This window comes from Megachile rotundata, chromosome 1, assembly GCF_050947335.1.
Source record: "Megachile rotundata isolate GNS110a chromosome 1, iyMegRotu1, whole genome shotgun sequence".
Taxonomy (NCBI): Eukaryota; Metazoa; Arthropoda; class Insecta; order Hymenoptera; family Megachilidae; genus Megachile; species Megachile rotundata.
Genome location: NC_134983.1, coordinates 5,871,400 through 5,887,586, shown reverse-complemented (window position 1 = coordinate 5,887,586; position 16,187 = coordinate 5,871,400). Strand labels below are relative to the sequence as shown.

General features: G+C 31.3%; 1 protein-coding gene across 2 annotated transcripts; it reads left to right on the top strand.

Annotated features, from left to right (window-relative positions):
- Positions 1-6,403: 6,403 nt before the first annotated feature.
- Positions 6,404-16,082, top strand: LOC100875552 (general transcription factor 3C polypeptide 1). Of its 2 annotated transcripts, XM_012298563.2 has the most exons (12): positions 6,404-6,943; positions 7,221-7,414; positions 7,485-8,114; positions 8,200-8,368; positions 8,543-9,447; positions 9,557-9,943; positions 10,174-10,414; positions 10,553-13,986; positions 14,065-14,561; positions 14,717-14,909; positions 15,058-15,145; positions 15,325-16,082. In XM_012298563.2, exons 1-12 carry the CDS (start codon positions 6,859-6,861, stop codon positions 15,444-15,446), a joined length of 6,945 nt encoding a protein of 2,314 aa, XP_012153953.1. In that variant the 5' UTR covers positions 6,404-6,858; the 3' UTR covers positions 15,447-16,082. The 2 variants fall into 2 exon arrangements, with proteins under 2 accessions (XP_012153953.1, XP_012153954.1); XM_012298564.2 differs by lacking the exon at positions 7,221-7,414 and having other exon boundaries at positions 6,405-6,943; positions 8,020-8,114; positions 15,325-16,077.
- Positions 16,083-16,187: the final 105 nt, after the last annotated feature.

Sequence of the window (16,187 nt, the reverse complement as noted above, 5' to 3'; positions counted from 1 at the left end):
CATTTCAATCACACATGAAAATTTCTAAAGACTCTACGTGTGCCTCTTGTTCTAAAATTGCACTCGTATAGTGTAAAATTATATAAAAAGAAAAATGAATCTAACGAATAGAAAGTTGGAAGAACTTTCTTTTATGTTTCATTCGATTCACAAGAATAAACTAATGCTTTAAAAGTAAAAATGTATAATAAATAAAATTTTTGAAAAATTCTAATTTGTAAAAAGTTGAAAAATTGCAATAAAGATGAGTGCAATGTAGAACAAGAGGCACTAAAAAATGCGTAAGTTTTTCGCCACAAATTGTGACGAAAAACTTACGCCCGAGCCCACCCTTCCTCCCACAGCTCGGAATAAATGTAAAATACAATCAACAGAACTTACCAAAAATTAAATTCTGAAACATACAAGAATTCATTAACATAGAAATTTCAGAACAGAGAATAATGACTTACCAAGGATTAAAATCTGAAACATAGAAAAATTTATTAATATAGAAAATTGTACGAGAAGAAGTGAAACGAACCTATTCAGAAACAGAAAACACAATAAGAATTACGAATTTAAAATCACCCAACAATAAAAAAATTTTTACAAAATCAATTCCTGAAACAGAGAAAAATAATTAACACATAAATATCGGGGAAATTAAAGTCGGGAAAGGGTATACAAATCTCGAGAAGCTCGAGATAAAATCGCGAAGGGATATAAAAATCTCGAAGCTCGAAATTTAATCGTGAAGGAATGCAAAAATTTTTAATTTCGTAATTTAATCGCGAAGGGATACAGAAATTTTTAATTTCATAATTTAATCGCGAAGGGATACAAAAATTTTTAATTTCGTAATTTAATCGTGAAAGGATGCAAAAATCTCTAATTTCGAAATGTAATCGCGAATGGATGCAAAAATCTCTAATTTCGTAATGTAATCGCGAAGGGACGCAAAAATCTCTAATCGTGAAATTTAATGGGCGGGCATAAAAATCTCGAATCGCGAAAGGATACAAAAATCTCTAATCTCATAATTTAATCGCGAAGTTATGAAAAAATCTTTAATCTCGAAATTTAATTGGAAGGGCATAAAAATCGCGGGTGGCTTTGCTCGTAAAAATTCGAGCAAAACGATACATTTTGTATCGTTCAAAAAAATACATGTAAAACACAAGAAAATAATAGCGAGCATAGTGACAAAATGACTGTCTATCCTAGGATGGACAGCCATTGATAGTTCCCCTCTTTTTTGGCAATTTTACCGGGGCTCTTCGGCATATAGCCTCTTCTCTCTTCGGCACAGCCTCACAAAAATCACTCGCGAAATTTTACGGTAACTCGGACATTCTTAGTTTTCACGCTTACATAAATTCTCAATTTTGCTATCAATCTCCATAAAAAGATAGCAGACAATTTTATAGAAATAAAATTGCAATACTATCCATTTATTTCGATCGATAACAAAATCGAAATTTTATATAAGTTAGTTTGGTAAGAAAGAAAAATGACTCAAAATAAAAAAGATATACGACCAGCGATTCTCAGAATGCGCTGTTCGTAAAAGTATGTCCGAGCAGAATATTTTATTTCACTGCACTTCACTTCACTTTATACTTCATTTTTGCAGTCGGATCTAGAACCCGACTGCGACTTACAAACTAAACCTGAACGAACAATCGAGTTCAAGAGATATTAAATAAATTCATATTTAATATTTTTCTCTTCTCGATTTTTCGTGAACCCCCCAGATGCAAGCATCTCACGTGTGAGAGAGAAGAATAGAGAAACGTGAAAGCTTGCTCTGGCCCTACCTACTTAAAACTAACTCATTCACACCAGAAGTAAGCTACCTGCCTGCCTATCGCTATATTTAAAAAATTGCCAAGTCCATTCTCACAAAAACACACTCCACGGTTCTCATACATACCACCCGGGTGCAAATAAGCCTAATCCTAGGGAGTACGTCCCGGGACGTCTCCGACACCCGAGTTCAATACAACATTCACACTCTAAGTTCATACCTTTTTGCTGAAATCGATCGACAATCGACAGTGAACATTGAACATATTTCATTTTTCTACTCTTTCGAATATTCAATGCAATATGTAACTACTCATACAATTTTCTAGCTTAATCAATTTATATAACTTTGAAATGACTCTACTTGCATTTTGTATGCATTTTCAAATGACTCGACTTGCATTTTGTATGCATTTTCAAATAGAATTTTGCAAAATTTAAAAAATAAATCTACAGTTTAATCGACACAAGGTCCACGACCTAACCACACACACGTGTAACTTGTGTCGATAATTCACTGTCAATTTGTCGATCGCCAAAACATCTTAAAACTAAACCGTGTCCACCTGCCCTAACCCATGCGAGTAGCATCTAAGCACGCGCATGAGTATAGAGCATAAAAATGAACACGGCCACATGTATTTTCACCTATCAGTTTTCTTCATGTGTGCTGAAAATCCTGAGCTAAAAAACATGATTAGAAACATGCTAATAAAGTGTCTTCCAGCAAAGATTGACTCTAACTTTAAAAAACTTTCAAAATGGAAAATGGAAGATCACTTTGCAAAAATCTAAGTATATCGGTAGTTTCATTTTTAACAGATTTCTGATATCAAAGTAAATTTCTAAATGACTCAAACATTCGTAAAAAACTTTGATATCGAAATCTGTTTCTCGCGATACTTTCTTGTACATATGTATTTAAAAAATTTTCACGCGTACGTAAAAATTAAAAGTGACTCTATAACTTTATAAAAGTGACTCGATAACTATTGTGAAATCGGAGGGTCATCCGACTTCTATCTACTAATTTTAATTTAAAATTGTAAAGAAGTTAAAACGCGATGTACAAGAAAACCCTGACCTGATCTAATAAATATAATAAACAGTTTGTACGAATTTTGCAGGATCGTACAGTCGTGGTCACTATGCTCGCTCAAAAATATAAAATACAACCAGTTCCCGTGTCGCTTCGGACCATTCGTCCTACGACATGATGGGAACCGGAGGAACCATAAAGCATGCGACTCACCGATCGCTGACTTGCGCCACTGCGATCGCTTTACCGGTAAAGCATCAGAAATTTGGACTGTTTTGGACTGCTTTGGACAGCTTTGGATTGTTTTGGCAACGTTTGGATTTGGCAGTTTGTCCATTGGATTGGCAGCGTGACCTGTAATCATAGCAGGACAACAATTTAGTAACTGTCAATCAATTTGCATTTCGAGTAACGTATACATTTTTGAAACGCAAACAGTTAATAAACAAGTTAAGCAAGCATGCAGTACTACATTACAAAAACCAGTAATAAATTTGCAAATGTATATCAAAACGTATAGTCACTCAGTGAAACATTATAAAATATTCGAAAAAATATGTCGATGCACTTGAATAATTATTGTATGGCACAGGTTAAAACGTTTGCAAATTTATACCGAAACACATAGATAACTACATGGTAAAACACATTAAAACACCAGTGCAAGTATTCCAAAATATTTAAATAACCACTCCATAATACACAATAAAACACCAGTAACAATTTGTTAAAATATTTAAATAACCACTCCATAAAATATATTAAAATACCAGTAACAATATGTCAAAACACTTAAATAATCATTCCACATAATACACTAAACCACCAGTAACAATATGTCAAAACACTTAAATAATCATTGCATAAAGTACACTAAAGCACCAGTAACACTATGCCAAAACAGTTTGTAAAAGCACTTAAATAATCACTCCACAAAATACATTAAAACAGTAAAAAATTAATAAAATATTCAAATAACCGCACCATAAAACACAGTAATAAATCCGTATACACATGCACAATCACTTAAGGAAACACACTAGTAAAGTCACTGATACTTGTAGAACCACACCATAAATTTTATTAATACACCCCCATAATTAATAAAAAATAATTATTAAAGCACGTTAAACGGTTGGGTTCTAGAAAATGGGGTACCCTCCGATTTAACTGATTTATATATCAAAAGAAAGCCCTTGACTTGGCGATTTTAACGGTGGTCATCCCACCCCTTAACTCCCAACCCTCTGCCCCCTAGAAGCCAAAAACTGAAACGGTCCAAAAAGTGATTTTTCCCCATATCTCAGCGAGTTTATTATTTCCATCCCTTTTTTTTTTATAATCAGATTTGGTTAGGTTATATCGTTTGGGTCGGGGGTGCAGGGGGAGGGGTGTAGACCCTCCCCCGCCAATACGTTTAGATTTTGAACTGTATTTATATTTCTTGCCTGGTGAGTGTGAATGCTTGGTCTGCGCCCCACCGCAGCCGAACCTGCCAATCGAGCCAAAGCGTCGAAGACGTGCAATATAAACTTTCAATTATATTAGGTTAGGTTACGTTAGGTAGGTTAGGTCAGGTTAGGTAGGTTAGGCAAGGTTAGGTAGGTTAGGTTAAGTTAGGTCGGTTAGGTTAGGTAGGTTAGGCAAGGTTAGGTAGGTTAGGTTAGGTAGGTTAGGTTAGGTAGGTTAGGTTAGGTAGGTTAGGTTAGGTAGGTTAGGTTAGGTAGGTTAGGTTAGGTAGGTTAGGTAGGTTAGGTTAGGTAGGTTAGGTTAGGTAGGTTAGGTTAGGTAGGTTAGGTTAGGTAGGTTAGGTTAGGTAGGTTAGGTTAGGTAGGTTAGGTTAGGTAGGTTAGGTTAGGTAGGTTAGGTTAGGTAGGTTAGGTAAGGTTAGGTTAGGTTCGGTTTTTTACGGTTAGATTCACCTAACGTATAAAAAAAAGGGATAGAAATGATAAACTCGCTGAGATATGTGGAAAAATCACTTTTTGGAACGTTTCAGTTTTTGGCTTCTAGGGGGCAGAGGGGTGGGAGTTAAGGGGTGGGATGACCACCGTTGAAATCGCCAAGTCAAGGGCTTTCTTTTGATATATAAATCTGTTAAATCGGAGGGTACCCCATTTTCTTGAACTTAACCCGTTAAACACTAGTAATAACACACTAGGTACACTAATATATCCGTATATGCATGCAGGTAACACACTGGCTAAGTCACTGACACTTGTAGAATCACACCATAAAATTTGTTAATACACCCGCATATTTATTAAAAAATATTTATTAAAACACACTAAACACTTGTTAAAGTACAGTAGGTAATACAGGAACAAGCACAATATCGGTAAGGTAAACCCTTGACTCGTACCGGTAAGTGTTGACAGGGCCGATCCGACCTCCTCGACTTCCAAAACAAAACTGAGCAGCGGCGACCTCTCCAAGTGTAAGTGCGATTGGTAGTTTACAGTAACCAATTAGACATCACGTAATCGACCAATAGATCAAATCGAAGTGCAAGAGTGATTGCTAGTGTACAGTAGCCAATCAGACATCATGTAATCCACCAATAGCGTACAGCCACTCTCATTGGTTGCTGTATAATTATTCTAACGTCATATTTTTTATAATTTTATATTTTTTGGTAGTTTATTAACAAATTTATTGTTGTAATTATTTAAATTTATTATTTTTTTTAACTTACTCTTGCAGATATGTTGCAAAATGATTATGAATTAATCTATTACGATATATTTTACAGTAATTAATAATTTTTTAGTTATTTATTTGTAAAATTGTTGTTGTAACTATTCAAATTCATCGTTTTTTATTAACTTATTCTAGCAGATATGTTGCAAAATGATTGTCAATTAGTATATTACGATATATTTTAATGTAACTCATTATTATATAAATTAATTATTGTAATTCACTATTTCCATAATTTCCATAATCTTGTAAATTATCTACGAATTATTGTATTCAAATTTATTTTTATGTAATTCTTTGTAATTACTTGTAATCTATGGGACACAGTATAGTGTGCGAATTAGAATTTATAGGATCAACTGATGACATACTGTTTCTTCGCGTCATCTCTACAAAATTTGATTACGGAATGAATAGCGAACGATTTTATCATTAAAATAAAATTGATCAAACGACGATAGCTTTAAACATTAATCATTTGTTCGCAAGTACAAATAGAATTCTTCTTGATCGACGACTTTGATAACAGAACTTATCTTGACCGATGACTCTGATGATCACCCAGGAGTATAGGAATTATTGAAAATAATACGCATATAAATACATCAAGAAAAAAAGAATCTTTTAAAAAAACCGCCACAAATGCTGTTAACAGCGCCATCTAACAACAAACTGCTGAACTATGATTAACAGGTACAAAGTACCGTCCGAATTCTGTCGGTAATTAATTGATTACACTTCAACGGTAATATATCATTAGCGAAGTTTCGAATGTAGTTCCGCATATCACTGCTAGATGGCGCTGCGGCGACCCTGCATAAGGGGGCGTTCAGATTAGGCAAGTACCTGTCAAAATAGCCTAATGTGAACGACGTTTAATACGGCGTTAGAAAGCAATCGTTCGATTTATGTATTCATCACATTTTCTTCCATAACCTACAGTTTTCTCCGACTTTTTAGAAGCAAATTAATTGCTACATTATCTTTATTCTCTCTTACGTTTTTATAAAATACTGTAATTCCCATAACTCGAATTTCTTCATCTGTCGATTGAGATACAATGGGTTTAGGAATTCCTTTTAGTGACTATACAAAATAAAAATACACTGAGTATGCCACGCGTGGCATTCCGAATGTCATAAAGGCGTTGTGTGTTGCCGTGTTGCTCTTAGTTACAGAGCATGGTAGAACCAATCAGAGCTGAAATGCGCAGAACTGACAAGAACTGATAGTTCAAGAGCCCGGTTCTTTAAAAAAATTTGTACATAAATGAGAAATATAAAGAATTTATTGTGTTATAATTGCATTGATGTGTTATTGTATAATTAAATATGGTGTCGTATCCATCAATTAATTTAGTAGATATAATAATTGACGAAGTTTCATTAGAAGGTTTGGATGGTATTACCATAGAAGGTTAGTGTAAAGTAAATGTTAATATCTATTTTACTATAATAGTACACATTATTTTTTATGATATAGTAGTTCATTCTATTCTTTAACAGTATATTTACCAATCAAATATCTATTTATTAATTGTCATGTTGTATATTCATAATTTAATAACAGTGAATATAAGTGTGCCTAAATTTTTATACTTGAGTCGATGGAAATATATTTGTTAAAACCTTGAACAACTTTGTCATATTATCATATTTTCAATTATGTGTATATGTATATTTTTCTGTTTTAGCATTATGGTTACGTTTGTCACATCGACTTCATAATTCTTTGCCATTTCCAAAACCATTTATGATTCAAATATGGTCATTATGTGTACAGATAAGAGAATTTACATTTTATGAATTAGAAACTGCAAGAGAACCACTTGTAATTTTTGATCGTTATCAATTTGTAGATCCTGATTTAGGTGTTATATTAGAGCCAGTGAGTATTTAAATAAAATTTTGATTGTATTCAGAGATCACAGGAAAAAAAAGATTATAAATTTTTATAGGATGATGTGCCACCAGATATTTACCCACATTGTCCTATATATGATATTGCTAATGGTATTAAAGGATCTTGCTCAACTTATTATGCTCGCAGACAGATCTCAGAATTTGTAAGAAATCTGAGCTTGGATGAAGTTATAAACAAATATGGTCAAAAATTGGTTATCGTTGCATCGCAATCTGCTAGGAACCGTGCGTTAATGGGAGATGAAGTATCTCCAATATTAGAGCTAAATGCAATACAATATTGTTTTTTGGAAAGAATAGGAAGGTCACGATATCATGGAGAAGTTACTCAGGGAAAACTTAGTCTTAATGCACTAAAAGAAGATCCAAAGAGCTTATTTTATCACAGAAAGTTTTTATTACGTCATAAATTGATAACAAAGCAAATACATCATCAAAAAAGTGGTGGTCATTGTTTCAATGGAAGTCTTTTACATCTTCCAAGGTTTTTTGTTGAAAGAAAACCAAAAATAATATTTTTGGCTGAGGAAGTTATAAAAATTCTCAAATCAAAACCTAATTGTGTTGCAGAATACGATGAAATAAAACGTAAGCTACAAATTGAAAATGCAATAAAGAAATTGTTTAAAACTTCGTTCTTTCAGAAAGTTGTAAAGACAGATATAGTGAGTAAAAAATTACATATCTTTTATCTTTATTTGATATTGTGTAGTTGTACATATTTATTAAAATAATTGTATTTTTAAACAGAGGGTGCCATACAGAACTTTATATCCTAATGCAAAACCTGAGGAATGGCGGTTGAAAAATACTCCATTAAGAGAAAAGAAAATTAAAGTAGTGCAGCTGCTCTTCCCAGATATTGATATTCTTGAAGCATGGAATAAAGATGAAATACAAGAAGACGATGAACCACAAGGTTTGTTTATTTGTTATTTGATATTGATCTTTTATGAATAAAATTTAGTAAAATATCTTGATCAATCTTGAAAGAAAGAAGGTGTTTTATTTGTCAAACTTTCTGTTCATATTTATGATTTATTATTCATTTTTATTGTTAAATCAATATAAGTTTATTGTATTTGTTTTGTAGAGTTAGATATCTCAAGCCACAAATATGGTTTACCTTATTTAAAACAAGCAAATAAAATAATTGAGGCTGGTGGAAACGATGGTGTATGTCAAGGTGGTTTATCTAAAATAATGGGGTTGACTAAATTACAATCACGGACGATTTTGCGAAGTTTAGTTAAAACAAACATTGTTGCTACTTATATGAACGATTTTGGAAGACAGAGGGTTACAAAATATGTATCAAAAAAATATGAGAAAGGTAGTAAGTTAAGCAAACAGTTTAAAAAGGAAATGCATAAAATTAAAGAATTTAAAAAACAAATTCCAACTGAAACTGATGATGTGGAAGAAAGTAAAATAATTAAAAATATAAACCCAGAACAAGAAGAAAAAATTAATACCAATGATCAAAAGGAAAATATACAACAAACTAAAAGCAATGCAGTATGTGAAGTTATTGACATTAATTGTAATGCCCAAGCAGAAGAAAGGTCAAATGTAACTGCAGTAGAATTACAAAAAGTATTTTATGTAGTAAATCGAATATTATACAAATATCGTATAATAAAACGTCCAAATAGATATAAACAAACATGCTCTAAGCATGTATCAAGTACAGTTAGTAGAGTTGAAGTAAAAGAAAAAGATATTAATTCGGATAATTTGACATTGGGGATGTCTGAATTATCAAAGAAACAGAAATCAGCAACAGCTTATAAAAACATAAAAGTCGATTTGACAGTTTTAACAACTGCAAGTACTGCTAAATCAGAGAATGAAATATTTGGGTTTATCGAAGATGTGCAAAATTGTGAAAAGAAGAACTTCACAAATATAACATACAGACTATTAAAAAGAGCTAATATGATCATAGAATCAGTTAAACAACATCAAGTCATTGATGATATGACAAAATTAATAAAGGTAGGACAGTATTTTTAAAAATGTATTTTAATGATAGATATCAATATATGTCAGTATTTCTATATATTATCTCCTGTTTTTGTTAAATTTATTTTAAACTTTTTTTTAGATGATACACGAAGAAGAAGATAAAGAAGGATATGATGTAAAAATTGATAAAAAATCTTTAATAAGATTGTTACAAAAACTTGCAAAAGACAATTTGATAAAAAATATAAAAGTAGTTCTAAGCGCAAATGGGAAAGAGAAAAGTTTAACATTTATATGTGATCCAAATATTGATGTTAATAGTGCTGTTATTCAATCAGCTATAGAACAAGCAAAGCTAAAATTTTATTTATTGGGTAGTCATAGACATAAGACATGGATAAAGAAAATGGCGGAAAACACAGATGTAAAAAATACTAATGCTGATGATGTAACAGATAATTTTGAAAGTAATAAATCTCCATTTAAATTACCTACAACATTACCACCATCATGTAAAATTGCGGCTGTAAGTAGTCTTTTATTTGGCAGTTATAAGTAAATTTGAGAACTAAAATATTGATTACCTTTTAGCTAGTATAAACTTAAATAAACACCTTCATATAATTATTAAACTAAATTTTTACATGTATATAATTTTTTAAATATTTTATTCCGTTTTTATTATTTTTAACACTAATAATAATAATCTTCAAATGAGATACTGAATGTCATTAATTTACTTTCTTTTTATTACAGAGAGTATCAAGAAAATATGGATATAGTCCAAAATTTCTTCGTATGCAAGCATTGCATATTTTTTTATTTTATTTAGTTTATGAACATCCGGGCGAACCATTACTTTCACAAACTGAGTATATAAAAGCTTTAAAAAATAACGATTTTAATATTTCGGAAGAACTGATAGAAGAATTTAGTAAAATTTATACTAACGATGTTAGTTGGAAAATGTTTGTACCACCTTTACCAAAATATACTGGTATGTTATTTCAGTAATTACAATAACTTTTATTTTTATATTGCATACTTGAGTTCATAAAAAAATAAGTAATAAAATATATTGTCATGTTCATGAGATAATGTTCTGTGAATTATAAGAATAATATATTCCTTTTAGGTTGGCCTGCAGGGTGGACATTAATGTGTGATATCCTTTTACGTCTACCATTGTCAGTATTTTTCAAGGTCCATTATATTTCTTATACAGTACCAGAAATAGAGAAATATATTAATCATCCTATTCGAAAACATTATTTAGTTAGAGATTTACCAATTGATATTCGCAATTCTTTGTTATATGCACGGAAGTACATATTTAACATTCATGAAACGGTGACAAGATTGTGTTATATTGGATTAGTACAATTTGGACCGCAAAAGTTGAAAGAAAAAGACCAAGTGTTTATTTATATAAATCGTCACGCAGAATTAATGGATACGACATCATCTGCGCCTAGTTACCACATGGTTCAGGATAAATCTTATCCCGTGACCAAATATAATTTTACTGAAATTCAGGTAGTGGAGAAGTATTGGTATGATATGTGGAATATATGTATCAACACACCATTAGGTGGTCGACTTGCCGTTGAAGGGAAAGACATAGTACTGGAAGACTTAAGTAAAAAAAGTGACATGATACAAGCAGTCGTAGCTCGTTCTCCCGAAGAAGCTGTAAAATTGGATATCGGCAAAATGCCTGGTGATCGTAAAGGTGCTGCAGGAATAGATTCAGCGTGTTTCGCGCATCTCAAACGGAACTGGAATTGGAGTATCACTAGTGCTACTCCACAAACGAAGAAGAAGCAAAGTGAAGTTTACGAAAGAGACAAATATCTTTCTAAAATAAAAGTTAAACCTCTGAAGTTCACTGAGTTTGCTGGTTTGAAAACAGTATGCGGCCCACCTTCTGTAAATGTAACAGAACTTCGAAAGAAAATACAACCTAAAACTGAGGAGAGCTCAAATCAACATAAAAAATACGAAGTATTGGCATGTCAGCGAAGTGCTAAGCAAAAATCCTACGTGAGGAGAGTATTACCGCGAAAATGTAACAGTAAAAGGCGAACGAAGTATGATGAAATTGATTATCGGGCATTACAACGAATGCATAAACTACGAGTGGATTGGGAACCGCACGAAGATAAAATTTTGCTTGTCTGTAAGATTGTTATGATGTATCTTTGCTCAAATCCACGTAGGCAAGTGATAACATTTTCTACGGTTAGAGATATACTTCGAATATATTCGTACACATCTTATAATAAAACGTCGAGAGCATGTCAACGACGGCTTTTATATATGCTCAGACAGCAACGAAACGTCGATGCAGTTGCTTTAGGAGTTGAAGAACTTAAACAAAATTTCTTTATCAAGAAACGTTTTGATGGTATCATAGATAAACTCAAAGAGGAATACAAAAACTCTCTGGAGTACGAAAGACAAGTTACTGAAACATTTAAATATCTTGTTGCTTATACTGCAAAGAAATATTACGGTATCTCAGATGTTGAGTCTAAAGAACCTATTCCTGTGCCTAATACAGTGCAGGAATTTAATTTACTTTACAAAGTCGTGCATCCGATGAGACAGTTCAGTAATAGAGGATTCACGAAAGACGTTCGAAACATCAATGATATACATTTCGTAGTAATCAATTCTGTTATCCACAGTTCCATGTGTTGTGGGAAAGACAGAAGGTCCTGGGCGTATCAGTTATTTAAAGTATATCAGCAATATCCTGAGATGCTTCTACGAAATGCTATGGCAAAAATTCGAAGTGACCAAATGGTGTCAATTAGAAAACATCATTTAGCTGCTTTGAGGAAATATGGTAATTACATGCCAATGAGCAGTTCTCAGTATCAGTTAAGTAGTAATTACATGTATAAGTTCCAAAGTAAGTGGCCGTATAGCCTTTTCAATGAATCATACGACGTTTTTCTTAAGCTTAGTAATCGGTATTGTGAAAATCAATTAGATAATCAGATGAAAGAATCGAATAATTTCAACGGCATTGAAGTATTGCCAGTTACTGGTGGTATAGTAGGAGCAATACATGATTATGTTGTGAGGGATCAACTGGATTTTGATATTGAAATACCTGATCAAGTTATAATGCTTGATCCAAGATTGAAAGAGAAAGATGAGACTTATTTTAGGATAGCTCAAAGATATCAAGACGTATTAGCAAGTTTAGATAATTTGAAATTTGTGAAAGAACCTTCTTTACAAAATAGTAGCATTGATAAATGCTTTAATTCTACAGCTGATATATTGGATGATACTGACACACATAATGTTGATGTGAAATCAGATAAAAATGGCTTTTTAGATTTGGGTCGAGAGACTAATATACTTTCAGAAGAATGTGCTGGCAAGAAAAGAAATTTTGAAGATGCAAAACATTTGATGAATTATGATGATTTAAATTTTGATAGCGAAGAAGAAAATGGTCGTAATATTGATGATGAACACAATATAATTAAGCTTCAAGACGGAACAAAAATTGTATTAAACAAAGATGATTTAGAGGGTTCTACATTTTGTGATGAAAATTCAGCGATAGAAGTAGCAGTTGATCTTTCTAACAATTCTAAGACACATGATGAAACAAAAAGTACTGATCAAATCTCAAAATCTAAAAATGGTAGTCAAATGGAGGATAATTGTAAACCATTGTCAAAGAACATAAATACAGATGAAGCAGAAATCATAGCAAATACAGAATCAATACAAGAAAAGTTCATTACACCTGAAAAAAAGAGACCAAGAGATGATAAACAATTGCTTGATCCGTGTGAACCTGCTCACAAACGAACAAAATTAGACAGTGAAACTGTAGATATTAAACAAGAAAAAAGTACTGAAGAATTACAAAGCAATAATGTTTCGATTGAAGTATCCGATGAAGTACAAAATGAAGATTTAGGAAAACATTCTAACAATGAAGTTGTTGAAATGACTGATGCAAAATTAAATACTAATGATTTAGAACCTAATTGTAAAGAAACCACATTAAGTAAGGAACCTAAAACTCCGCAATTGAAGAAAAGCAGTGAACATACTTACACTCGTGTTAGTGATATTTTAAAAAATATTCCGCTTGAACAAAGTTATTTAAATTCTTCTTGTAAGATCGACGATTCAACTGATATAGATAAACGTTATACTCGGATAGCTTTATTAAGAATGAGAGTCGAATTAAGCGAACTCACAGCGGCTGATAGTCATCATGCACACGAATATTTTGTTGTAAATATGTTTAAAGTTTTATATTCTTTGTATACGAAATCGCAAGATTCGAAAGAAAATGAAATATTTAGAGGTCTTTCATTACCTCGGGATTTGTTGCCATTAAACTTAAATGCTGCAAACGATTTCGTACAAGAAATAAATAAGTATGCCGTTTTTCCTAAAGACGGTATTTCATATTCCGATTTCAAAAAAAAGTTGCCCAAAGATTTATCACTAAGTTTAAATAATATTGAAATGGTTTACAAGTTTGTACGCGATAAGCAAGAAATTGGAGCTAGTATCCAAGAACTGATAGTAAGTATAAATATGTCTTTTAGTAAATGTAGTAACAGATAACTAAAATATGTTCTTATTTCAATTTTTATTTTACAGAATGAATTTGAAAGTTCTTTGGGAGAGGATTTACGTCGCATCACTACACTTCTTACGGAACATCGTTTATTCTTACGATCTGGTGTAACAACTGTTCGATACATTCATTACGGCCATGCTGATCCTTGGCTGATACATTCATACAAAATATTTCGTCTTGAAAAAGAATCACTTGTACCTGTACCCAAGGGAACAGTATATTTGACGGATACAAAAGAAATGGTTAATGAAAGTAGTGATGTAAGTCTAACAGAAGAATGCAATAAAAATCCAAGTTCATCTGAAAGCGGGTTATCAAAAATTGATGTCAAAGATGAGACTGAAATGGATATTAAGTCAGAAGCAAAATGTCAAAGGGATGAAGAGTTCGATAAAGATATGTTTAGCCATAGCGATGACGATAGCACTGTACAAGTGAAGAAACGAATGCAGAGAAAAAGGACTCGATTACTACCTCAGAAAGATATATCTCGAGCTGTCAAACAATTAGATTTAAAGTAAGTTTCTCTTTTTATTACTTTCTCATATTCATTTAATTTATATAATGAGTACTTAATTATATAAATCTTTACTTATTTACATATTTTTTTAACTAATAATTTGTATTACAGTATATAAACACAGCACCATTTAAATTTAATTCATGTTTCAGTACAAAACAAGAAGTGAAGGTGGTAATGAAACCATGGATTCGAATAGATGGAGTTTTAAATCGTAGAGTGCTTGACCGTATGTTAGGATCAGTTTTGTCGTATTGCTTGACGCACCCGGGTATTGCATTATCTAAATTACAAAATAGATTTATTCCTGTTCTACAACCATTTCATACACGGGAACTAGCAGAGGTAATTTATTAATAAATATACATTTATACGTATAGGTGTACGATTCTATTGTATTTTTAATATTATTTACTATTAATATATTATGATGTCTAAAATAAATTTGTACATAATATTCAGTTGAAATTTTATAAAATTATTTTTTCGACAGATGTTAGTAAAGTTGGGATGTATGGAAAAGATAATTCTGAAGAAATCACGTGTAACTTTATTTTCAAAACCATCGCCAGTTAAGCCAAGTAAGATAAAAATTTTTACATTTCAATTTTTTAATTTGTCATGTTTCTGTAAATGATTAGATAGCTCAGAAAATATTTGCGATTTTTCTGGGACAACAGTTAATATTATGTATTTGATACATCCACTGTGTCATTAAATTCAAAACTTGAATTTAGTTGTACTTTACATTATGTTTCAGAAATTACGAATGATGATTGGGCTATTGAAGAAGATATCTTTTTTGAACCTACAAATGGGGCTATATTAAAATTTGGTATATTTTTAAGTACTAAAATGTACACTACAGATTTTATTACGTAATTATCACAAATAAACAAAAAGAAAATTCAAGGCCTAAATAAAAAGCATTAGTACTCAGAATTACTTAAAACAAATATAGCAAAATAATTCAAATTTTTAATGGAGTATATAACTATTATTATATATTATTGTTCTGTATGCATTCTACTTATTTATTACATATTATTACAATAATATAATTATTTTTTTTCTATACTTTGTACATGGAAATCTTCGTATAAGAAAACTTCTGTATTTAATTTATAATTTTGTTGAAATGTAAAAAGAGATGAATTTTGTAAATATATAATATAATTTCATATTGTATTTAAAATCCTATGCAATGAACGTCATTGAGAACCTCATATATCCTCCTTTAGTAAATGCATTTTTTAAGGTATCACGATTTAATTCATTTAAATAATTGCACATAAATTAATTACACTGTCGGTATTAATGGTATAAGTATTGCATAACAACCGTCGTAAAAAATAGAAAAATTTTATTTAAAAATGTAACAAATAACAAGAATTTACCGGAATTATACAAATATACTTTAAAAACACGCAAGATTTTCGTAGTGTTAACAATTGTCGGAAGATTTTTTAAACTGATGCATTATAGAAATATTTTATTATCTTCATTATTGAATTACTAGATTAACTAATAGAAATACTAGAAATTACTTAAACAATTATATTTACTTTAAGTAAAGATTATATTAAAATGGAAAGAATTTTATAATATATGATATTTGTGAAA

Coding starts and splice junctions, on each gene's coding strand:
- LOC100875552 (XM_012298563.2), top strand. CDS start 6,859: ATGGTGTCGTATCCATCAATTAATTTAGTAGATATAATAATTGACGAA. Junction 6,944..7,220: donor GGATGGTATTACCATAGAAG/GTTAGTGTAAAG, acceptor TTTCTGTTTTAG/CATTATGGTTACGTTTGTCA. Junction 13,987..14,064: donor CTAGTATCCAAGAACTGATA/GTAAGTATAAAT, acceptor TTTATTTTACAG/AATGAATTTGAAAGTTCTTT.